This window comes from Tiliqua scincoides, chromosome 8, assembly GCF_035046505.1.
Source record: "Tiliqua scincoides isolate rTilSci1 chromosome 8, rTilSci1.hap2, whole genome shotgun sequence".
NCBI lineage: Eukaryota > Metazoa > Chordata > Lepidosauria > Squamata > Scincidae > Tiliqua > Tiliqua scincoides.
Window position 1 is genome coordinate 47,761,232 of NC_089828.1, and position 19,177 is coordinate 47,780,408.

A 19,177-nucleotide genomic window follows, 5' to 3' on the forward strand; every position below is an offset into this window, starting at 1 on the left:
TCTCACCAGCAATATACAGTAAAAGGATTCAGCAGGAGAACAAAGTGTGAGGCTACATCACCTTGATCCCGTATCTAAAGAACTTTGGAGTATACCACTGAGAACTCAGGGTGGGCAACTTCTGTACTAATGCGAAGCAACACAGGACAACTTTTTACCTGTGTATTGTAGGCAGGGTCACTTTTGAAAGGCTCCTTGAAGACTAATTGGTGCAACTGCTTGGTCTTGGGAGCAAGAAGCATACTGTATACATTGGGCCAGTGCTGAAATGGGTCCCTGTTTGCTGGCTTAAACCTTTTAGAAACTCCTTACAGTCCCCTTCTCTCCTCAGGCCTGGTGGGAGGGCAGCATTTAACATGCAACCTCAAACACCAGGAGGTCTTCTTGGGCCACCCAGGGGAGCAGGTAGCAGAACTCTAGACCTGAAGATGCTTTCAGAGGGAACACCTATGAGCAACAGAAGCCTGAGTCAGTCCTTTGATCCGTCTCCAGCTCAATACTATCTACTGATTGGCAGCTGCCTCCCCAGTACGGGCGGAAAAGGACTGCACTGCAAGGAGCCCCTCGCATCAGTGGCATAGCTAGAGGGGGGGCAAAGCACTAAGTTTTGTTAGCGGTGTACAAGCGGCTCCTCCCCTTCGGAGCCATTCCTGGGAGGGCGGCGCAAAAGGGGGGAAGATGCAAAGCACTAAGTTTTGCAGGGAGGAGGGTGCAAAGCGCTAAATTTTGCTGGGTGGGGGGCAAAGCACTAAGTTTTGCAGGAAGCCTCCCCGGGGCGCGCAAGCGACCCCTCCCCTTCGGAGCCACTCCGGGAATGCCTCCGTTTTGCTCCCTCCTCCCGCAACGGCTCCGAAGGGGAGGGCGGCCTGCCAAACTTAGCGCTTTCCCCCCTCTGGCTACACCACCGCTTGCCGTCGCGCTTGCTTGGTCGCCTGGAAAGTGGGCGGGCGGGGCGGAGCGGGGCGCCCGACGCCTGCAAGCGCCTCCTCTTGGCCGCAGGTGCCCTCCGGGCCAGGGGGGCTGTTCTCCCCTCGGGGCGGAGCCGTGGCGCAGAGGCTTTTCAGCGCGCCGGCCGTGCGCTCGCTCGCAGGCGATGGAGGGACCGGGGCTGCAGCCCGCTTGTCCCGCGGCGGCGCTGGCGTACCTGTACCGGCTGGCCGGGGCGCTGGGCTCGGAGCTGCAGCGGCTGTCGGAGCGCTTCGGGCCGGGCGCGGTGGCCGGGCTGGTGCCGCAGGTGGTGCGCCTGCTGGAGCTCCTGGAAGCCTTGGCGGCCGCGGAGCCTGGGGATGAGCACGGCCGCCCCCCGGAGGCGCAGCTGGCGCAGGCTTTGCACCGCGCCGTGCACGCCAAGCAGCAGCGGGAGGCGCCGGCGGGCTTCCCCGGGGGCGACGGTGGGGAGCCCGGCCTGGGGCGAGCGCGCAGTTCTCATCAGGTACTGGAGCAGCTCGGGCTTGGTCCCCCTCCCGGCTTCTTCCTAGTCCTGGGGGGCTCTGGCGTAATCAAAGGGCGCTCTGTACATGCCCAGAAGCTGCCTCTCCTGTACGCTTGGCAAGCAGATGCTGGGGTTGCAACAAGTTTACTGGTTCCTGATGAGGGGCTGCCAGTCGATCGCTCCTGGGGAGGTACAGAGTTTCCATTGGATCAGAATTTCTGCCCAATCCTAGGCATGTCTACTCAGAAGTAAGCCCCACTGACTCCAATGAGACTTACTCCCAGGTAAGTGTGGATAGGATTGCAGCCTGAGAGCCCAGTCCTAGGCATGTCTACTCAGGAGTAAGTCCCATCAGAGTCAGTGGGGCTTACACCCAGGAAAGTGTGGGTAGGACTGCAGCCTGAGAGCCCAATCCCATGCATGTCTACTCAGGACTAAGTTCCATTATAATTAGTGGGACTGACTCCCAGGTAAACGTGGTTAGGATTGTAGCCTAAGGTACAGAAAGCTTTGAAGGCTTTCACAAAATGCTGGTCTTCACAAAATATGTGCAAAAGGCTTCTGAGATCCCAGGAAATTTCTGGCTCCCCTCCTTTGGATCCCGGGGCCCTCCCCTTTTGACCCCAGCCCAGGTGTGTGAAGTACCCCCTGCACCCCTCCCTTCTCATTGGCCCTGGATCAGAATGCTGTGTGCTCTGATTGTTCTCCTTTGGGTGCTTGCAAGATTTGTGGACAGGCATCTGAATAGAACTGGTCTGAGGCTAGCAACTCAGAAGCCTCCCCCTGTCATGTGAAATAGATTTCTAGGTAACTGAGGACATTCCCAAGATGCTAGTCCCTGCTTTCCTAGGGACACTCTTTCCCTCTATAGCTGTCTTCTTGAGGTCTTGGATTAGGATGACTAGCTGAAGAGGCAGAAGCAGTAGAGCTGGACTGATCAGGACAGGTGATAGTGAGACTTTGATCTTGGATTATCCTGTGAGGTGGGTGTGTGTGTGCCCTTGGCATACAAGACTGGTTTTGTGCCTCCAAATAGGGTTGGGGTAGCTTGGCACTTAGGTGGAGTCATGTGGCTGGTCTTCTTAGGCTTCTGGCATGAAGTTCCTGGGAGGGGCCTAGGTGCCATGCCATGAGTGATCCTAAAATTAGTACAAGCCGTTCTCATATATAATGCTGCCTTAGTCTCTCCTGAACTCCTGTGGTTTTTTGCTCTGGCTCTTGTGGGTGCTCCTCAAACTGAGGGACTGCTGGGAGAGTCCCTGCTGGGGACTGTCAGGAGAGTTAGGACAGGCAAAAGAGAATTTTTCCTTACGTAATGTATAATTGGTTTGTGGAACTCCTTGCTGCATGATGTGGTGATGGTGTCTGGCCTAGATGCCATTAAAAGGGAATTGGACAGATTTCTAGAAGAAAAATCCATCACAGATGTCAGACTGATGGGTTTGTGCCACTTCCTCGTTTTAGAAGTAGGTTGTTCTGACTGCCAGATGCAAGGGAATGGCAACATAAATAAATACATGACACAGCCTCTTGTGTGTTCCCATCTGGTGGGCCACTGTGAGATACAGGAAGCTGGACTAGATGGGCCTTTGACCTGATCCAGCAGGGCTCTTCTTATGTTCTTATGATAGCGGACATGATGGGCTGGTGTTTTAATCGAGTTTAAGGTTTACTGATCCATTGGGGTTTGTCTTGTTTTTTTGGGGGGGGGGGCGGGGGGAATTTAATTGTTTTTTAACATCTTGATAATGTGTTTAATTGTGTAAGCTGCCTTGATTTGCCCTTACTGGAAGAAAGGTGGGATATATATTCTTTAAATAAATAAATCTCTCTTCAGTTTTACATGTGCACAGCCCCTTGCCTGGCACTCTGGGCTTGATTCGAGGGCTCTTTGATTCCTCTTCCTCCTCCTTGCAGGTGATGGAGCTGAAGCTGTCTGAGTCTCAGAAAAGGGAGCAGCAGCTGCAAACCCATCTAGCCCAGCTGGAAGAGGAGAACCAAAGGCTCTTGGCACAGCTGGCAGGCAGCCAATCCCAGGGTGAGCGACCTTGGCGAGCGGATGAACTGTGGCATGAATTGGGCATAACGGGTTGCTTTCCTTTGCAACAGCGGAGGCACACTCGTCTGTTTGTTTGCTTTTTCAGAGCTTCACAAGGCCATGTCCTTGTGAGCAGGTGATGCCATCGTGACGCTCCTGTCTTGGTCAATGGCCGTTTCTGCCTTGGCACCTCCTTATCATGTGTGAGCTGTGCTGCTTTTGCTTTCTCTTCTGTCTGTAAATCCAGTTTTCCAGCAGGAAAGCAAGTGAAACTGCACTTAAAGGGCCTTTCTAGGCGGTGTCATGTGAGAGCACAGTATTGTGGTGTTGACACCCAGTTTGCGTGGCATCCCTCTATCTTGCACATCTGCTGTAATGAGAGGCTATTCGCCAGTCCCAAACTGAATTTTGAAGTTTGGTTGGAAAACAACATGACTTTGTGAAGATGTGGAATATGACTGTATGTGTGTTGTTGGCTAGTGCTTGTGACGTTGCTGGGAAGTGAGCAGACATTTGTACCTTGTGCATGTGCAGTTCTTCAATTTGCCTGTTTGGATTCTCCTTTTTTAAGAATAAGGTAGATAATATGAGCTTGGGAATAGCACCAGCCAAGATAACAAAGACAGTGTGCCAAGTACCACAGCCTCAGCTTACCCAGCAACACAGTCGCTTCCCTTCTCTGAACTTGAAAAAGTGGAGGAAAGAGAAATGACAGGCTATACTTCCTCTTTCCTTTCGAATCCGGAAAGCAGGTGGAGGAACAGTAGTACCAGTGACAGGCAGCCCCTGCCACTGGAGATGGCAACTTCTGTAGGCTTCGAGAATGGCCCAACCCTTACCGAGAAAGCTTTTGTAGGCCTTAGGCCTCGCCATCAGTGCATTGTGCATTTTGAACAGCAAGGAAATTTTCTTGATTACATGTGGCCAAGCTAGGGCTCTCACTCTGTTTAAAACAAGAAATGAATTCGTTAAATACTTTGCGTTGGAATGATGCTTGCACCTTGTCATAGCCGGTCCGACCTTGGAAGAGGCTTTCATCCTCTTCCTTACACTGGGAGGCGTTCCTGAGAGAGTGCAAAAATAAACAAGTTTGCCTGACTGGGAATAGTTTTTTTTAAAACATTAAAATGGTTTTTTACTGGCTTGGCTCAATGTAGCTCTTGTATGTAGTTTATGGTACAGCTGCTCTTGGTTGGAGCAGTAAAGGGCCGTAGCTCAATGATAAAACACTTGCTTTAGATCAGTGGTCCCAAACTGGGGGTCCGGACCCACTGGTGGATCACAACCTGATTTTTGGTGGGTTGCCAAAGAGTGATGGAAAGAGACACCTGAGGGGGGACATGATTGAGACATACAAAATTATGCAGGGGATGGACAGAGTGGACAGGGAGATGCTCTTTACACTCTCACATAACACCAGAACCAGGGGACATCCACTAAAATTGAGTGTTGGGAGAGTTAGAACAGACAAAAGAAAATGTTTCTTTACTCAGCGTGTGGTCAGTCTGTGGAACTCCTTGCCACAGGATGTGGTGATGGCGTCTAGCCTGGAAGCCTTTAAAAGGGGATTGGGCAAGTTTCTGGAGGAAAAATCCATTACGGGGTACAAGCCACGATGTGTATGTGCAACCTCCCGATTTTAGAAATGGGTTATGTCAGAATGCCAGATGCAAGGGAGGGCACCAGGACGAGGTCTCTTGTTATCTGGTGTGCTCCCTGGGGCATTTGGTAGGCTGTGAGATACAGGAAGCTGAACTAGATGGGCCTATGGCCTGATCCAGTGGGGCTGTTCTTATGTTCTTAAAGATCAGTTAACTAATTGCCTCAAACCCTGAGGCTATTGAAAAATCAGATACTGTAGCTACTGATTACCCTGCAAAGAGTTCAGCTCTTGCAGTTTGCCAGATAGCTTCTAATTGCCCTGCAAGGAGCTGAGTTCCTGCAGTTTGCAGGCTTGTGTAAATACAGAGAGATAAAGTTTGAGGGTCTTTTTCTGGTTATTACTTATAAATAAACAAAATCTTTCTATAACTCCTTTTTAAAAGGTCTGCTAAACCGAGGTGCGTTCTGAGAGTACTGTTTTTAAAAAGTGGGCCCTGATGCTAAAAAGTTTGGGAACCACTGCTTTAGATGCAGAAGATCCCAGATTCAGTCATGACAACATCTCCAGGTAGGGCTGGGAAAAACCTCAAAGTCTGAAACCAGTGACTGGCTGTGGCTCTCCAGGCAGACAGTATTGAGTTTGATGGATTGAGGGTCTGACTGGTAGCAGGCACTTTCCTGTGTTTCTGAACATAGCCCATCTTTTCCTTGCAAGTCTCCCTGTTACATGAACAGGTGCTCTCTCAGCAAGTATACAAGTCCTGGTAGTGTTGAGATATGAGAACAAGGAGTCCTGCTTCAAGGGGCTTTGGTGAGTCCCATCAGAGCTGCTGGTATATGTTGGTTTGACATTTAGGAATCGCTGATCGGTTTTCTTTTGGCTGGATTCAGACAGCACCTTGCGCAAGGAGAGGGAAGTGATGCTGCGGCTCAAGGAGGTGGTGGACAAACAGCGGGATGAGATCCGTGCCCAGGCTCATGAGATCCTCCTCAAGACCCGGGACACTGAAGCAGTAAGGCCATTTCCTGCCCTGGGGTGGGGGGTGACCAGATGCTGCCCTTGGAGATGCCCAGTAGAGGCCTTGAGGTCTTCCTGTGGTGACAGATGCTCGGGCAGGGTTGTGCCTATTGGTTGGCATTTCACCAGTGCAGCCCCTTTTCCCCTTTCCCCGCACAGCTGAATGTTTCTCTCTGTGTTTGGCTTCCCCAGCTGCAGGAACAGCTCAACCGCTTCATGTCCATGAATGAGGAGCTCCGCCACAAGCTGGCTGTCGTGCAGATGCAGCTCAAGAGGGCCTTGGAGAAGACGGAAGACCTGGAGAATGTGCTGCTGGAGACCCGCCAGGAATTGAACAGGCTGACCAAGCCTGGGGTGGCCACGGAGCCCTTGACGATTGGCATGGTGAGAGCCGTGGGGGGCGCTTCTCACTGTTGCACAGAGGTTTAGGCTGCTTGTTGCTTGCTTGCAGCTGTCTGCATTCTCTGCTTCTGTGACCATTACAAGGATGGGGGATAGCAAGTCACTTCTGGATCTCTTCTCTTACCTGTCACAGGAGGTGGGTGCTGCAGCAGCATCTGGTGACCAGGGCCCTCCTCCAAGAGCCATCTCCTACTCGAAGGAAGAGTTGCAGCAGATCCTTCAAGAGCGCAACGAGCTCAAGACCAACCTGTTCTTGGTGCAGGAAGAGTTGGCTTATTACCAGCGGTTAGTCTCATGGAGCCCAAGGGTGGGGAGGAGCAATGGGGAGTGTCTGTGTGAAACCAGGTGGTCCTCTTAGTTACCTGCAGATGGATTCCGGGTATATATGTTAAACAGACCTTGTTTCGTTTCTCTAAGCCCAGTTCAATGAGTGTATGGAAAGTGCAGGCTGGGACTGAGGTTTTTGGGGAGAGGGAAGAAGGCGGACACCATGCATGAGCTGAAAGTGCTTTGATTAGAACCCAGATGACATTTAGGAGGTCTCTTATTTTCCTTTTCTGATTGCTCTTATGCAGCAAAAAAGATGCTTCCTAGTTGTTCTATATCTATTGATTCTTGGTATTTTTGGTACCATTTTTCTGGGTAAACACTTTATTGTTTTAATCATGTTGGTCTCTGGAACTTTGCTTATCACCTCACACCAAAATGCCATCCCATTGTGTCCAGAAAAAGTAAATTTGGCTGGGTTACAGAAATAACTGTGGTCTGTTTAGTGGAGGCAGTGGGGCAGGGGAGACTTCATTGTAGCTGGAACAGGGGAGAAGCAAAAAGGGAACTGAGCAAGTTGTTTTACTTGCCTCCCCTCCCTGTTCAAGGTCCTGGTGCTGTTCTGCACTGTGACACCTTTCAGTACTGAATGTGGTGGTAGCATCTTTGCTAGATTGGAAATAAAAAGGGACCACCTAACAGACAAGGTAGAGTTTTAGGTGTACTCTGGACTCTCCAGGTGTGGAGAAAAATGTTTGTTTGGAAAACTTTAAAAGAGAGTCCTATCCTTGGGGCATTTTGGATTAGGAATGCTCAACCCATACCTTGTTGATAGGAACCATATACAAGAAAAATGGTCCCAGAATAGAAATCATATTGTTGGGAACTGATCCAGTTCAATGGTCACTCTGAACATCATGATCAGGCTGCTGTATCAAGATGAGGTAGGTCCTGCACCCTCTCCCTCTGTGTTTTTTTTTTAAACTAGCCTCACAATAAGTAGCATATTTTTAGTGTTAAATAATTGCTTGTTCTTTTTTGGTCAGGGAGAATGGATAATGGGACTGTGTGCACACTTGCAACAGTAAGATGCTCTAGGGATCTGGGGTGAAGGTTGTCCCTGACATTCTGCGGCTTCTCTCCCAGGGAGCTGCTCAACGATGAACGGATCCCCGGCCTCTTACTGGACGCCATGAAATCCACAATCAAGAAGCAGCGCAAGAAGATCCGTGCCAAGATGCTGGGGACAGTGGAGGAGCCGGTGAGCAGGTGAGTCATCTGCCACTGGCCTTCCGTGTTGCTCTAAAGGATGCCCCCCATGGCCTGATCTAGGACCTGTGTGGCCCTGGCGGGGTTCTGACAAAAGTGGCTTTGGATACCCAGGAATTCTTTTGGATCTGCCAGGTTGTGACTTTGGGAACATAGCCAACGTTACTGGGAAGGTGGCCGCTGTCTGCCCCGGAGTGGTGGAAGGCAAGATTTGGCCCAGCAGAAGGGAAGCACTTTCTGGGCTGCAGGGCATGGATTGGGTTTAAGTGGGAAGGCAGGCTCTCCCCGCCTGTGAGTCTAGAATGACCAGGGTGTGTGTTACACAGAGCTGATAAGACTTTCCTTGTTCTGATGTGGTGCTCCTCTGTCCCTCTCCCCTATGCACAAGCATGTTTGTTGTGGAAAGTGTATTGATAACTCGTTTTTAATGCGTCAAAGGTGTGGAACGGAGAGCAAGTGCTGTACTTCTCCAGTGCTGTCTGCCACTGGAATTGGGCTGGTGGCGGCTTGTATCTTCTCTGCTAGCTGTCTAAACAAAAGTGCTCCACCCTTGCTATTCTAACAAAGAGCAATCCTATTGTAACACTCGCACAAAGCACATATATGCACGATGTTTAGTTGGAGAAGGCTGTTTTAATTAATGAAGAAAACACTGTCAGTCAAACTGAAGTTTGTTTTGCTTTTGGTCTAAGTACTTATGCTCCAGCCCACCACACACGCCTCCTCTGCATTTTGTGGTCTGTTCTCTTCTTCCAATCCAGAAACAGGAAGATTAGCTCAGTGGTAGGGCTCCTTTCTTGCACATAGAAGGTTCACATTCAATCCATCTCCAGGTAGGCAGAAATTTTCTCTGCCCTAAAACTCTCCAAAGCCACTGCTGGACTGTGCTGACCATTACAGAGCTAGGTGGCTCAAGGGTTAGGCTCAGAAAGGCAGTTTCATATTCTGGTGAGATTTTGGAAGAGCTGCAGTGACCTGTACTGTATGGATGTGCTGATGACAAGAGTCAGTTCACTTTAGTGCTGTTGCTGCCATGGAGTAGGCCTTAAAATGGGCTTTATCCCAGGTTTGGTCAGCGCCACCTTGAGGTGTCTTCTTTCCTATGATACTGAGCCTCTTTACCTTTGTCACAAAAGATGGCAGCAATTCTAGAGCTAGTCTTGTCAGTGTCCACTTCCCCCCCCCCATATGCCTGTACTGGGAGGGGGCGTTGTGGGCTAAAGAGTAAGGTGGCCACCAAGAAGAGCTCCAGCCCAGTTTGCCAAAGTGTGCAAGGCTGCATCTACAGTGAGCTCTTCTGGCACCTGTGTAAGCATCTCAGGGCCTCGAAAAGCATAGAAGCTACTGCAGTTTGTGGTTTTCCTGTGCTATTTCAGTACTATGAGAAGCTCCAGTTATGCTGGAAGAGGCTTTACAATGGCTGCGTCCTAGCTTGAATCTTCTGTAGCTCCTCGAGGGGTGAGGCTAGGGAGCAGTAGCATACCAGAGAAAGGAGGGCTGTTCATTCTGGGTGCATGCTATAAGGGGTCACCAGCTGATCTGGCCTCCATTGTGGGGGATCTCAAGGTGGAGGCCAGGTCTTCCCATGGCTTCAAGCAGCCAAGGGCAGTCTGCCCCATACCAGTGGTGCTAGGGTACACCAATGCACAGGAAGGAGCCATCTTGTGAGCCTTGCCTGTTTAACATGAGACTTTCCAGCATTATCAGAGTGGTGGGGTTTCAGTCATGCCGCCTGACTTCCATGCTACTGAGTTCACATCAGAAGAGGTGCCTGGGCTGTTTGTGGCTGAAGTGAGATTTCCTGTGTCTCCTGCCACATGCCCTGCTGCTAAGGTTTTAGGAGTTTGCCAACAAGACTGGCACCCTGTAGCAATCTTTTTCAATCTGCTTCCCAGCCCTGCTCAAACTGCAGGTTTTGACCTTCTAAAGCCCCCATTTGTTTGGGACTTGGATACAGCAGCAGTTTTTTTACTGGTTAACAATTGGACCCATCTTGAGTTGCCAGCACGCAGGTAGGGACATAGGGTTGGTGCCCAACAGCAGTGGGACAGAGTGCACAGACTATGTGCAGCTATGATATAGGCATGTATGCCCCCTGCCCTGCCCCTAAGCAACATACCTATAATAGCAACCACCACAGTTATCCTTTCAAGGGCAAGTTGTGTCACTGGCACAAAGGAAGAACTAAGTGTGACTAAGGGCATGCTTCTAACCAACTTTCCAGCAGTGAGGTAAGGGCAATGCAACTCCAAGGTAAGGCAATAAATGTTGCCTTACCTCTGTGAGTGCCCCCCATCTGTAGGATGCAGTATGTGCCCCATTGGCACAGTTATGCCAGTGCTGGAAATTTGGTTAGGATTGCATCCTAAAAGACCTTCACCAGCTGGTCACAACTACAGTTTGTATATTACATGTAAACACAAATACACACAATGTCAAGCATGAGGTCAGTCTGGAAGCAGTGTTTCTTATATGTAAATTGGGTATGCTTGAGACCAGGAGTTTCTAATCTAAAAGGTTGTAGATGCATTCGTCATACTCCAAGCTCATGTAAAAGCACAACATCAAGGAAAAGAATCTAGCTGGAAGAAAAAAAAACACAGGGAAATTAACACCCCATGCAAGTCAGCAAAGACCTGTAAACCTCTTCCCACCTGTAACATGGGACCCCTTTTAATCCTAGTACTGTTCAGTGATGCTTAATAGTATAAAAGTAAGGCTGAAATCGTACTTGCACTTAGCATAAATGGGCATAGTGCCAAGCTTAGAGCAAAGAAGCAACTAAAGTAAATTAAGTCTGTTCACTACATACTAAGATTTAATCATTTGTTGTTTTTATATCCCACCTTTCTTCAATCGTGTAGCTCAAAGTGGTTTAGATGGGGTCCTCAGCCATACTTTCAACCAGACATGGACCAACCCTAAACCCACTTCAGCAGAGTGTCTGTATCAGGGACCCTGACACTATGCCCTCAGTACGGGTTATTTATACATCAGTAAGTAAAGCACAGCAGATGCTGTTTTTCTCCCTCCGCCTTCCACTGAAACAGAAAAGATGCCATTATACTGACACACCCCTCAAATCCAGTTTAACATTTGGTCTCTCAGAAGCATCCCATCATATGATTTCCTGATTAAGCGCAGGAAGCTATGCTACATTATCTTGTTTCTGTAGTCACATGTTTATATTAATGAACGAGTAAGATGCAAATCCATTCAAACTGCAAATAATTAAATGTTTGTTGTCTTTCATACAAACAGATGGAAACTTCAGGCTGCCGTCCTACGCACACTTCTGTAGGAATGTCTTACTTCTGAGTAGTCGTCCTTAGGATTACACTTGGTCTTTTGGTTTTGTGTTTCTAAATTTAAATTTACTATCAACAGAAAGCATAGGGAAAAGCTTCTGAGCTCTGTGGGCTGTTAGCTATGAAGGTGGTTGGTAAATTCCACTTGGGACCAGTTTAGGTTTGTGGTATATCAGAAGTTTTCTGCTTCTTTTCCTCTGAGGTGGAAAGAAGGGATGAGAAGAGAAGGTTACAGAAGAAAACCTATCTGTCTTTTCAGCAAAACTAACTGGAACTGATGATTTATTCAGAGAAAGGTGGGAGCTGGAACAAGTCCCTCATTCAATGGCAGTCTTCCCCCAGAATCAATGCTGAACTTTGAAGAGGGGTCCAGTCTCCATTCTCCTGCCCAGCTATGTTGTTGAGGAAAAGTCTTCCAACTTGGGAAAGGGAGCCTTGCAAATCCCATGCAGAGCCAGAGAAAGAGCAAAAGGAGGCACATCAATGGTCTGTCTGGGGGCTTTGGCCCACCAGTGTCTTGGGAGAGAGCTGGGTACCCTGTTAACTGAGAATATGAATTAACCCTGCTCCCTGTCTCCAGCATACGTAGTCGGTGAGGAGGAGATTTCACTCTCGATCAGAAAGGGGACTGTACGAGAAAGCTGCGTAATACAACCTGGGGGCAAAAGGCAAAATCAGCCAGGGAAGCTGTGTGTGAGAGAGGAGAATATTCATTATTATGTATTAAGAATACTTATGTAATCTTTTCAACCAGAGCAGGTCACAAAGCTGTTTACATAATAAAATCAATCACTCAATGGTTCTGTCCCCAAAGGGCTCACAATCTTAAAAAAAAAATACAGAAGTGACGCCAGCAACAGCTACTGAAAAAGACTATGCTGCGGTGAAGAGGAGCAGTTGTTCTCTTCCTGCTAAATATAAGAGGACAACAGCCCTATCCAACCTCTACCCATGTGTAAGACTTTACAGCACTAGCCAGAACAGATCTGCAAAAGAGTGAGGGCCAGAAGCCCTTTGCTGTGCTCTGATGGAAACACAGGGCAGTAACTTTTCAAAAATAAAATGAGTTTATTAAAAGGGGGGAATAGGTTGAAAAATCAAGCCTTGAAATGAAATCTTAACACAAGTTCTGCTGTACCTAAACTTTTCTGTAGTTAGACTTTTTTTACTCAGTTTCTTTCATCACCTAATGGGTCCAGAATGAGAGTTCACTGCAACTACTGGAGCAAATTCATGCCCTTTTATAAGTTTCCGGGGCATCAAAATTCCGTCTGGCTTTGCCAACAGCAGGAAACCCTCACTTATTCCCCATAACATTCTCTCAGCTGTGGTCAGGTGTATGGTTTGGGCTAACAGGCAGGTGTGAGTGAAACCTAGCAGGATGTTGCTGTTTTTCCATTTAGCCACTTATTCAGTGGGGGTTATGTGTCAGCAAAAGTGGTGCTGGCGCTCAGTATCTCAGATTAAGTCTTTCTCATGTACTTGCAGGTTACAGAGGCAGGTGAGGTCCATGTCACATACACACTTTTAGGTCTCTTGTCAAATAGCAACACTGTGATGGAGTGTGTGTATCCAGATCAGAAACAAGGAGAGAAGGGTTCCGACCTCATCCCCTGTGCCCCCAGTCAGCCTCCCTACCCACAGTTGCTACTTTTGAAAGATAAGCAAAGCTTATCAGTGCTAGGGCCAGGCTTAATGGGCCTGATCCTATCCAACTTTCCAGTGCTGATGCAGTCACAATCCAGCCCCAAAGAAAATGGAGCAAACATTCCCTTACCTTGGGGAGTCCTCCATTAGTTGCCCCCCACTGCAGGATACAGCTGGTATCACATTGTCATGGCTGCATCAGTGCTGGAAAGTTGGATAGAACTTGGCCCTTAATGTAACATGGCCCTGTATCAGCCTTCAGTTGTCCCCATCAGATAGCTGAGCCACTGTTGAGAGAGCTGGTTACTTTTTTTTATTAAAGAAAGCAATTCGCTAAACTTCTTTAAAACCTATTTTTTATTTAGTCAATTTATATCTCACCTTTCTCCCCAAAGATCACCCAAAGTGGCTCACAGCTCATTAAAAACACTAGGAAATACATAGCATCCCATTAAAAGCCCATCAGTGGCAAACAGAAGCAATAAAAAAAACCTCGGTCATAAAAACATTAAATAATTAATTAAAAAATCAACACGCATCAGGCAGCACCAGCAAGCATGCCCTTCAAAAACCCTGCTGGGTTCTGAGGGCTTTTGAAATAAAAATGTTTTCCGGCCTCATTGGGAGGCTTCTAATGAAGGAGCTGTTCTCAACTCAAAGGGAGTTTTATGGAATTCCATCAAACAGGTGCCACTACTGAGAAGGTCCTATTTAGGTCCCACCATCCCCCTAATCTTTCTCCATAGCAGCACATCCAACGGGTGCTCTCTGAAGAGAGCAGGCTGGATTATACAGAAGGAAATGGTCTCTCAAATACACTGAATCCAAGCTGTAAATGGCACTGAATTTCAGATACTGGAAGAGGACCAACCCATATCTGAGGGCTGACTGAGGTGGTCACATTAGGTAGTGCATTAGCAATGGACACCCACCTCCAGCTGCCCAACTGCTACTGCTGCTCCTCTATGGCCTGGATTTGAAGAGGGGAACGGGGACAGAGGGAGAATGGTTGACAAAAATGTTGGCTGTTTTCATATGCTCCACACTTCCTTTCTCTCTATTTTTTTTCCTTTTTGAATCCAGAGAAAAGGAAGAGAGGTAGAGACCAGTGGCCAGTGTCCCCACCACCACTAAAGTCATCATGGGATCATAGACAGGCTGGCCCTAGTATTGGAATGTTTGTGTGTGGCAGGAAGGGTGTCCCCAAGGCAGTGTCCAGAGAATAGCATGTGAGACGTGTGTGTTCTACTCCCCCCTCCCCCAAGAATTTGTCCTCCCACTTGAGAGGGTTGAGCTACTTCTGACATTTTTGATGCAGTGTTCCTTTCTGGCTCTTTCCGTTCCAGTGATGAGGAAGAGGAGGGTGTGTGTCTGACAGCATCCGGATCTGACTGCGTGGATGGCCCTTTGGCTGAGTCGAGAATCAAGAACTTGTAAGTTCATGCTTGTTGAGGAGTTGTTGGGGCTGGAGCTAAAGGGAGGACCGACTGTCTGGGACAAGTCAAAGGTCTCTTAAGGAAGGAAAGTTCATCTTAATACAGAAAATTCATTCAATCCATGCTAACAGAACTAGGAAAATTCTAGGCTGCTTCACAACAGGTAATTCTCTTGTACGTAACTGGAAGATCGCCTCTAGTTAAAATCGATCCGTGTTAAGCGGAATATAGCCTGAAAGCAGGTGGGCAGAGCTGACCGAGCACCTCCTGGTACAAGAGGTGGTGTGCTAAACGCTCCCCCACATGCGACACCTTGCTGTACCAAATGCCAGTCTGCAGTTCACCCCCGCACTACTACTCAGCCTCCCTGCACTCAAAAAGAAAGAGTGTAACAAAGTGAAAGAGGAAATGAGAATGTGGACTAGAGTGTCAAATACATCTCTTCTCCTCCACGTCTTCTCTTCTGTTTCCTTTCCAGGGAGCAATTGTAGGAGGAGTGAGAGGGGCAGATGGCAGTTGCCCCCTACCAAATTTTCACCCAAAGCAACCATCTCAGTTGGCCTTATGGATAGGCCAGCCCTGCAAGCAGCGCCAGAAGCTCCATTGGCCATGTGCCCACAATTTCTCCTGGCAGCTGCTAACTCCATGAGAACAACTATTTGCCATGTATCCTCCCTGCCCTACAATGTGCAGTATTTCAAAGGAACGGCCATAACTGTAAAACATGTATAAAACTGCTTGTTTGTAGCATAAACAGGCCATCAGTGAGAACAGCATAGAAGTCAGAAGCATGTTTAAGGGTCTGTTAAAATATATGCAAGGTTCAAATAGAGGGTGCAGACCGTACAACAGTAAGGAGTGCTCTCCTGCATGACCTGACCAGGAGACCTGGCTACTCCGTTTACGTCCCGTTGCCCTGCAAACAACCTTGTAGTGAGGCAGCTCTTGCCCTCCAATGCAATCTCTCTCTTTCTTTGTAGGTTTGGCCTGTGGTACAGCAGCAACAGAAGCAGCTCCACTGCCCCCTGTACTGAACCATGGGAGATTGTTGGCCCGCAAGATGTTGGTCAGGAGGAGGAGGGGAGAGCTTCTTGCGACTCTGGCTCTCTCACTTCAGCCCATCCCTGAGCTGGATGCTCCTGGTTGGACACACAGCACCGCCCTACCTGGGCTGGACTTGTGAAGACAGAGCTTGAGGAGGCGACTGCTTGATCAGTGGGAAATGCCCCAGCTTCTTCTGGCAGCTGCTGGCCCAACTGGGGGAGCCATCTCCTGTCCTCCCTTGCGGGTTCTGGAGAGGGGAATATGTACGCAGTGTGGAAAAGCTGATGGGCCACGGCATCTGTCTCTTTCAAGTCCCATGAAGCACCTGCTTGAGTTTATGGCCTGCACAGTTGCTGTCCCCCGGAGGTGTGGTAACAAACCGGGGTGCAGCCAAACTGTGGCTCGGTGGACAGATTCCAAAACGCTGAGATGTGGAGAGCATCTCTGGGAGTGCCAGTTTGTGAATGAACTGTGCATATGTGGTTTTCCCTTGTTCTGCATGGGTTCTGCGCATGTGAACATGTTTCATTTGTCCACCCCCCCTTCCAAAGAGAAGCTGTGGGTGCCCAATCCAGATTAGGCCCATGGTTTGATGAACAGGGATTTTAACCCTTTGTCCCCACTGTATCCCCAGTCTAGATTGTGTGTCCCACAGCTGCTATTTGCCCAAGGTGGGTTGGCCCCCAGTGGCTCCTGTTTAGGAAAAAAAGCTCTGACATGCTTAATGTGTAGTTCAGCCCTAAGAAAGATTTTTTATGTTAGCACAGCAAACTGATTCCAGCTAGGCCTCTCTTGCAGAACTAGGAGAAAGTTAGATTAGAACACAGCGGACAGAGAGCTGAGACTGATTCCATGTGGGCTACTTAAATCGCTTGTGAGCCTCTTTCAGTATTGATGTCCATATGTGGAAGACTCAAATGACATTTTAAATGTTCATGAATTGTTTTTAAATTGAGTAACAACCATCGGGGCCAGCCCATTCATGAAGCCAAGAGTTGCCTTCAGCAGCAGAAGGAACAGGGTGGCTGCCAGCTGCCTCCATCTGCCTCTACTGCATCTCTTCTCACTGACCTGATTCAAAAAGGAAGAAGGGAATGGAGTGGAAGAGGAAATGCGTAAGAGAGGAGAGTGGTGGGCTAGCAGGTCTCTGCCACTCTAGTGGCCACTCTAGTTCACCACTCTGCTTTCCTCCACACTTCTTCTTCCTCTCTGTCTTCTCTTCCTTCAGGGGAAATGGAGTAGCAGAGGCAGCAGTTGCTGCGCCATTATGTAGGGGAGGCAGCTTTTGGCTCTGCAAGGTGCTGCACAAGGGGAGGCCTTTGCCACCCCGCCTTGGGCACTGGATGGTCTTGGATCAGCCTTGATAACCATTCAGAAATGTAGATTTACAATCACCTTTCAATTTCCCTGCATTTATTTTTGTTTCTGTGAACGTCCTCCGCCCTTTTCTCCATGAAGTTGTTTAGGAATGTATATATGTATATAAAATATTTTTATGCTGCCTTCCTGCAAAGGTTTCCAAGACCACAGATTAAAGTTCTTTTAATGTAAAAACAAAGTGCTAAAAATGAATGCAGCATTAAAAACAGGTGGGAATAAAATACTTTTCCCATTGAGTGCAGGAGAATAAAACTATCTTCACCTGATAGAAAGAAGCTAGTGGATGCCAGTGAAGGTGTTACCAAAAGGGCTGTTTTGTTTAGGGGAATTATTACACTGCCCTTATTGGAACATTAGGATCGCAGGCTGGATAACAAGATGTCGTAATGCAAAGAAATTCCCTTTTGCTTAAAGAGGAGACTGAGAGAAAGATAACTTTCAGTAAAAGATTATGGTTTATTACATGAACAAAGGTAAAAATAATGCACATGGAGAAATATTTCTTGGTCCTAATGCTTGAATACAGTGTACTTACACTGTATGGTACAGTGTACCATGGTGGTTGCGTGTGAAGAGTATTTGGTGCATCCAAGAAAAACAGATAAGGAAGGGTGGGTTGTAGGGAAGGATTTAGGGGTCCCTGCTCTGCCAACCCCAGCTGCTAACTAAAGTTGGGGGGAGAAGGGGAGAAAAAAGGGGGGGAAGAAGGGAAAGAGTTCCAGGCACAAGATAGTTATCTGTCCTGCAGAGACAGTTGGGGGGGTGCCGTGGAGAGGACCCTCTGGCACAACACAAATGTGTTGGGACTTGGAGATAGGGAGAATGTGTGTGAGAGGAAGCCCTCTCTTATAAGGGGTTGGGAGATAGTGCCTAAGTGCTGAGCTGGATGGTAGCTTGATTGCTAAGGCAAGGCTGGGTGCTTGGAAAGTGTATACATTTGAATGGGGATCAGGATGTATGTATCAGTTTTCAGCAAAATTCAGTAAGGGGTTGATGGCGGGCTTCCTAGAAGGGGGAACTTAACAAAGACTGTGGAAAACATAGGTACAATGCAATGAATCAGCAACACCAAAATCATTTGCATACAGTAATGTAGGAGATGCTTAAACAGTGATTGGATTAAAACACAAGACTTCCTTGCATAATGTGTGACTATGGGGTGGTGGTGGTTGTGTAACCATGTGCTTGTGGCTTGACCAAAGTCCTGGAAATGTGGCCTGTATGCTGGGAGAACAGTTTAGCTTGCATGATATTATAACCAGATATATAGAAAATCACAGCTAAAAGGCAAAAGGGAATTTTCACCAAAAGATCTCTGGGGAAAATTTTCCACATCTGGGTTGTTCCTACCAAAAAGTCCCCATCTTCCTGTGCTACTTGGAGTCAGGCCTCTGATAAACAATAGGAGGTTCATATGGAGGCAGGCAGGCCCAAGATACATACAGCTTCATCCATCAAAGCCAGCACCTTGAATTGGACTAAGAAGCTGATTGGAAATCCATGAAGAGCTTTCCCTACTGCTGATTAGCGTTCCAGTTGACCTGTGCTAGTTAATCATCTGGCCACCATATTTTATCCCAACTGAAGTTTCTGAGTAGTTTTCAAGGGCAACCTCACACACATCTCATTGCAGCAGTCAAGTCTGGATGTTACCAGGGCATGGATAACTCCAAGACTGTCTCAAGAGGGGCCACAGCTGGTACACTGGTCAAACTGCTTTTGTACCCTGGGTGTCAATTGAGCATTCAAAGGAAGTGTTGGATCTAACAGCACCCCAAGGTGTGAACTTTTTAAGAGAAAATACCATCTACCCCATCCAGAACAGTTAGGAACAACTTCCCAGTTTCATCGAGCCACCCACCAATAGTATCTCCATCTTGTCTAGACTTGGCTTCATGTTACTGGTGCTGTCCACTCCTTCTCCTGCATCATTTGATACAGGTGAACACAAGATTGACTTGCAGGTGGTTCTGATGCTAGCCAACCACTCCCCTTTTCTCCATGATTAAGAGCCCTGCTAGATCAGGCCAAAGGCCTATCTAGTCCACCTTCCTGTTATCTCACAGTGGCCCACCAGATGCTTCAGGGAGTACACAAGACAACAAGATAACCTGTATCCTGTACTCCCTTGCAGCCGGCATTCAGAAATAGTCTACTTCTAAAACCAGGAGGTTGCACGGTTCATAACCTGTGATAGACTTGTCTTCTAGAAATCTATCCAATCCCTTTTTAAAGGCATCTAGGCCAGATGCTATCACCACATCCTGTGGCAAGGAATTCCACAGATTAGTTACAACACTGGGTAAAGAGATGTTTTCTTTTGTTTGGTCTAAA

The 19,177-nt window shown here is 48.0% G+C and overlaps 1 protein-coding gene across 1 annotated transcript; it reads left to right on the plus strand.

Annotated features, from left to right (window-relative positions):
- Positions 1–1,350: 1,350 nt before the first annotated feature.
- On the plus strand, positions 1,351–17,330 carry RILP (Rab interacting lysosomal protein). Its single transcript, XM_066636026.1, has 8 exons — positions 1,351–1,432; positions 3,350–3,470; positions 5,964–6,085; positions 6,283–6,474; positions 6,626–6,777; positions 7,906–8,028; positions 14,330–14,416; positions 15,400–17,330. Exons 2-8 carry the CDS (start codon positions 3,353–3,355, stop codon positions 15,545–15,547), a joined length of 942 nt encoding a protein of 313 aa, XP_066492123.1. The 5' UTR covers positions 1,351–1,432; positions 3,350–3,352; the 3' UTR covers positions 15,548–17,330.
- Positions 17,331–19,177: the final 1,847 nt, after the last annotated feature.

Bases quoted from the DNA above. Each gene is read 5' to 3' on its own strand.
- RILP (XM_066636026.1), top strand. From the start codon at position 3,353: ATGGAGCTGAAGCTGTCTGAGTCTCAGAAAAGGGAGCAGCAGCTGCAA. The intron at 6,475-6,625 runs GTGAGAGCCGTG...TACCTGTCACAG, and splicing joins AGCCCTTGACGATTGGCATG to GAGGTGGGTGCTGCAGCAGC. The intron at 14,417-15,399 runs GTAAGTTCATGC...CTTTCTTTGTAG, and splicing joins GAGTCGAGAATCAAGAACTT to GTTTGGCCTGTGGTACAGCA.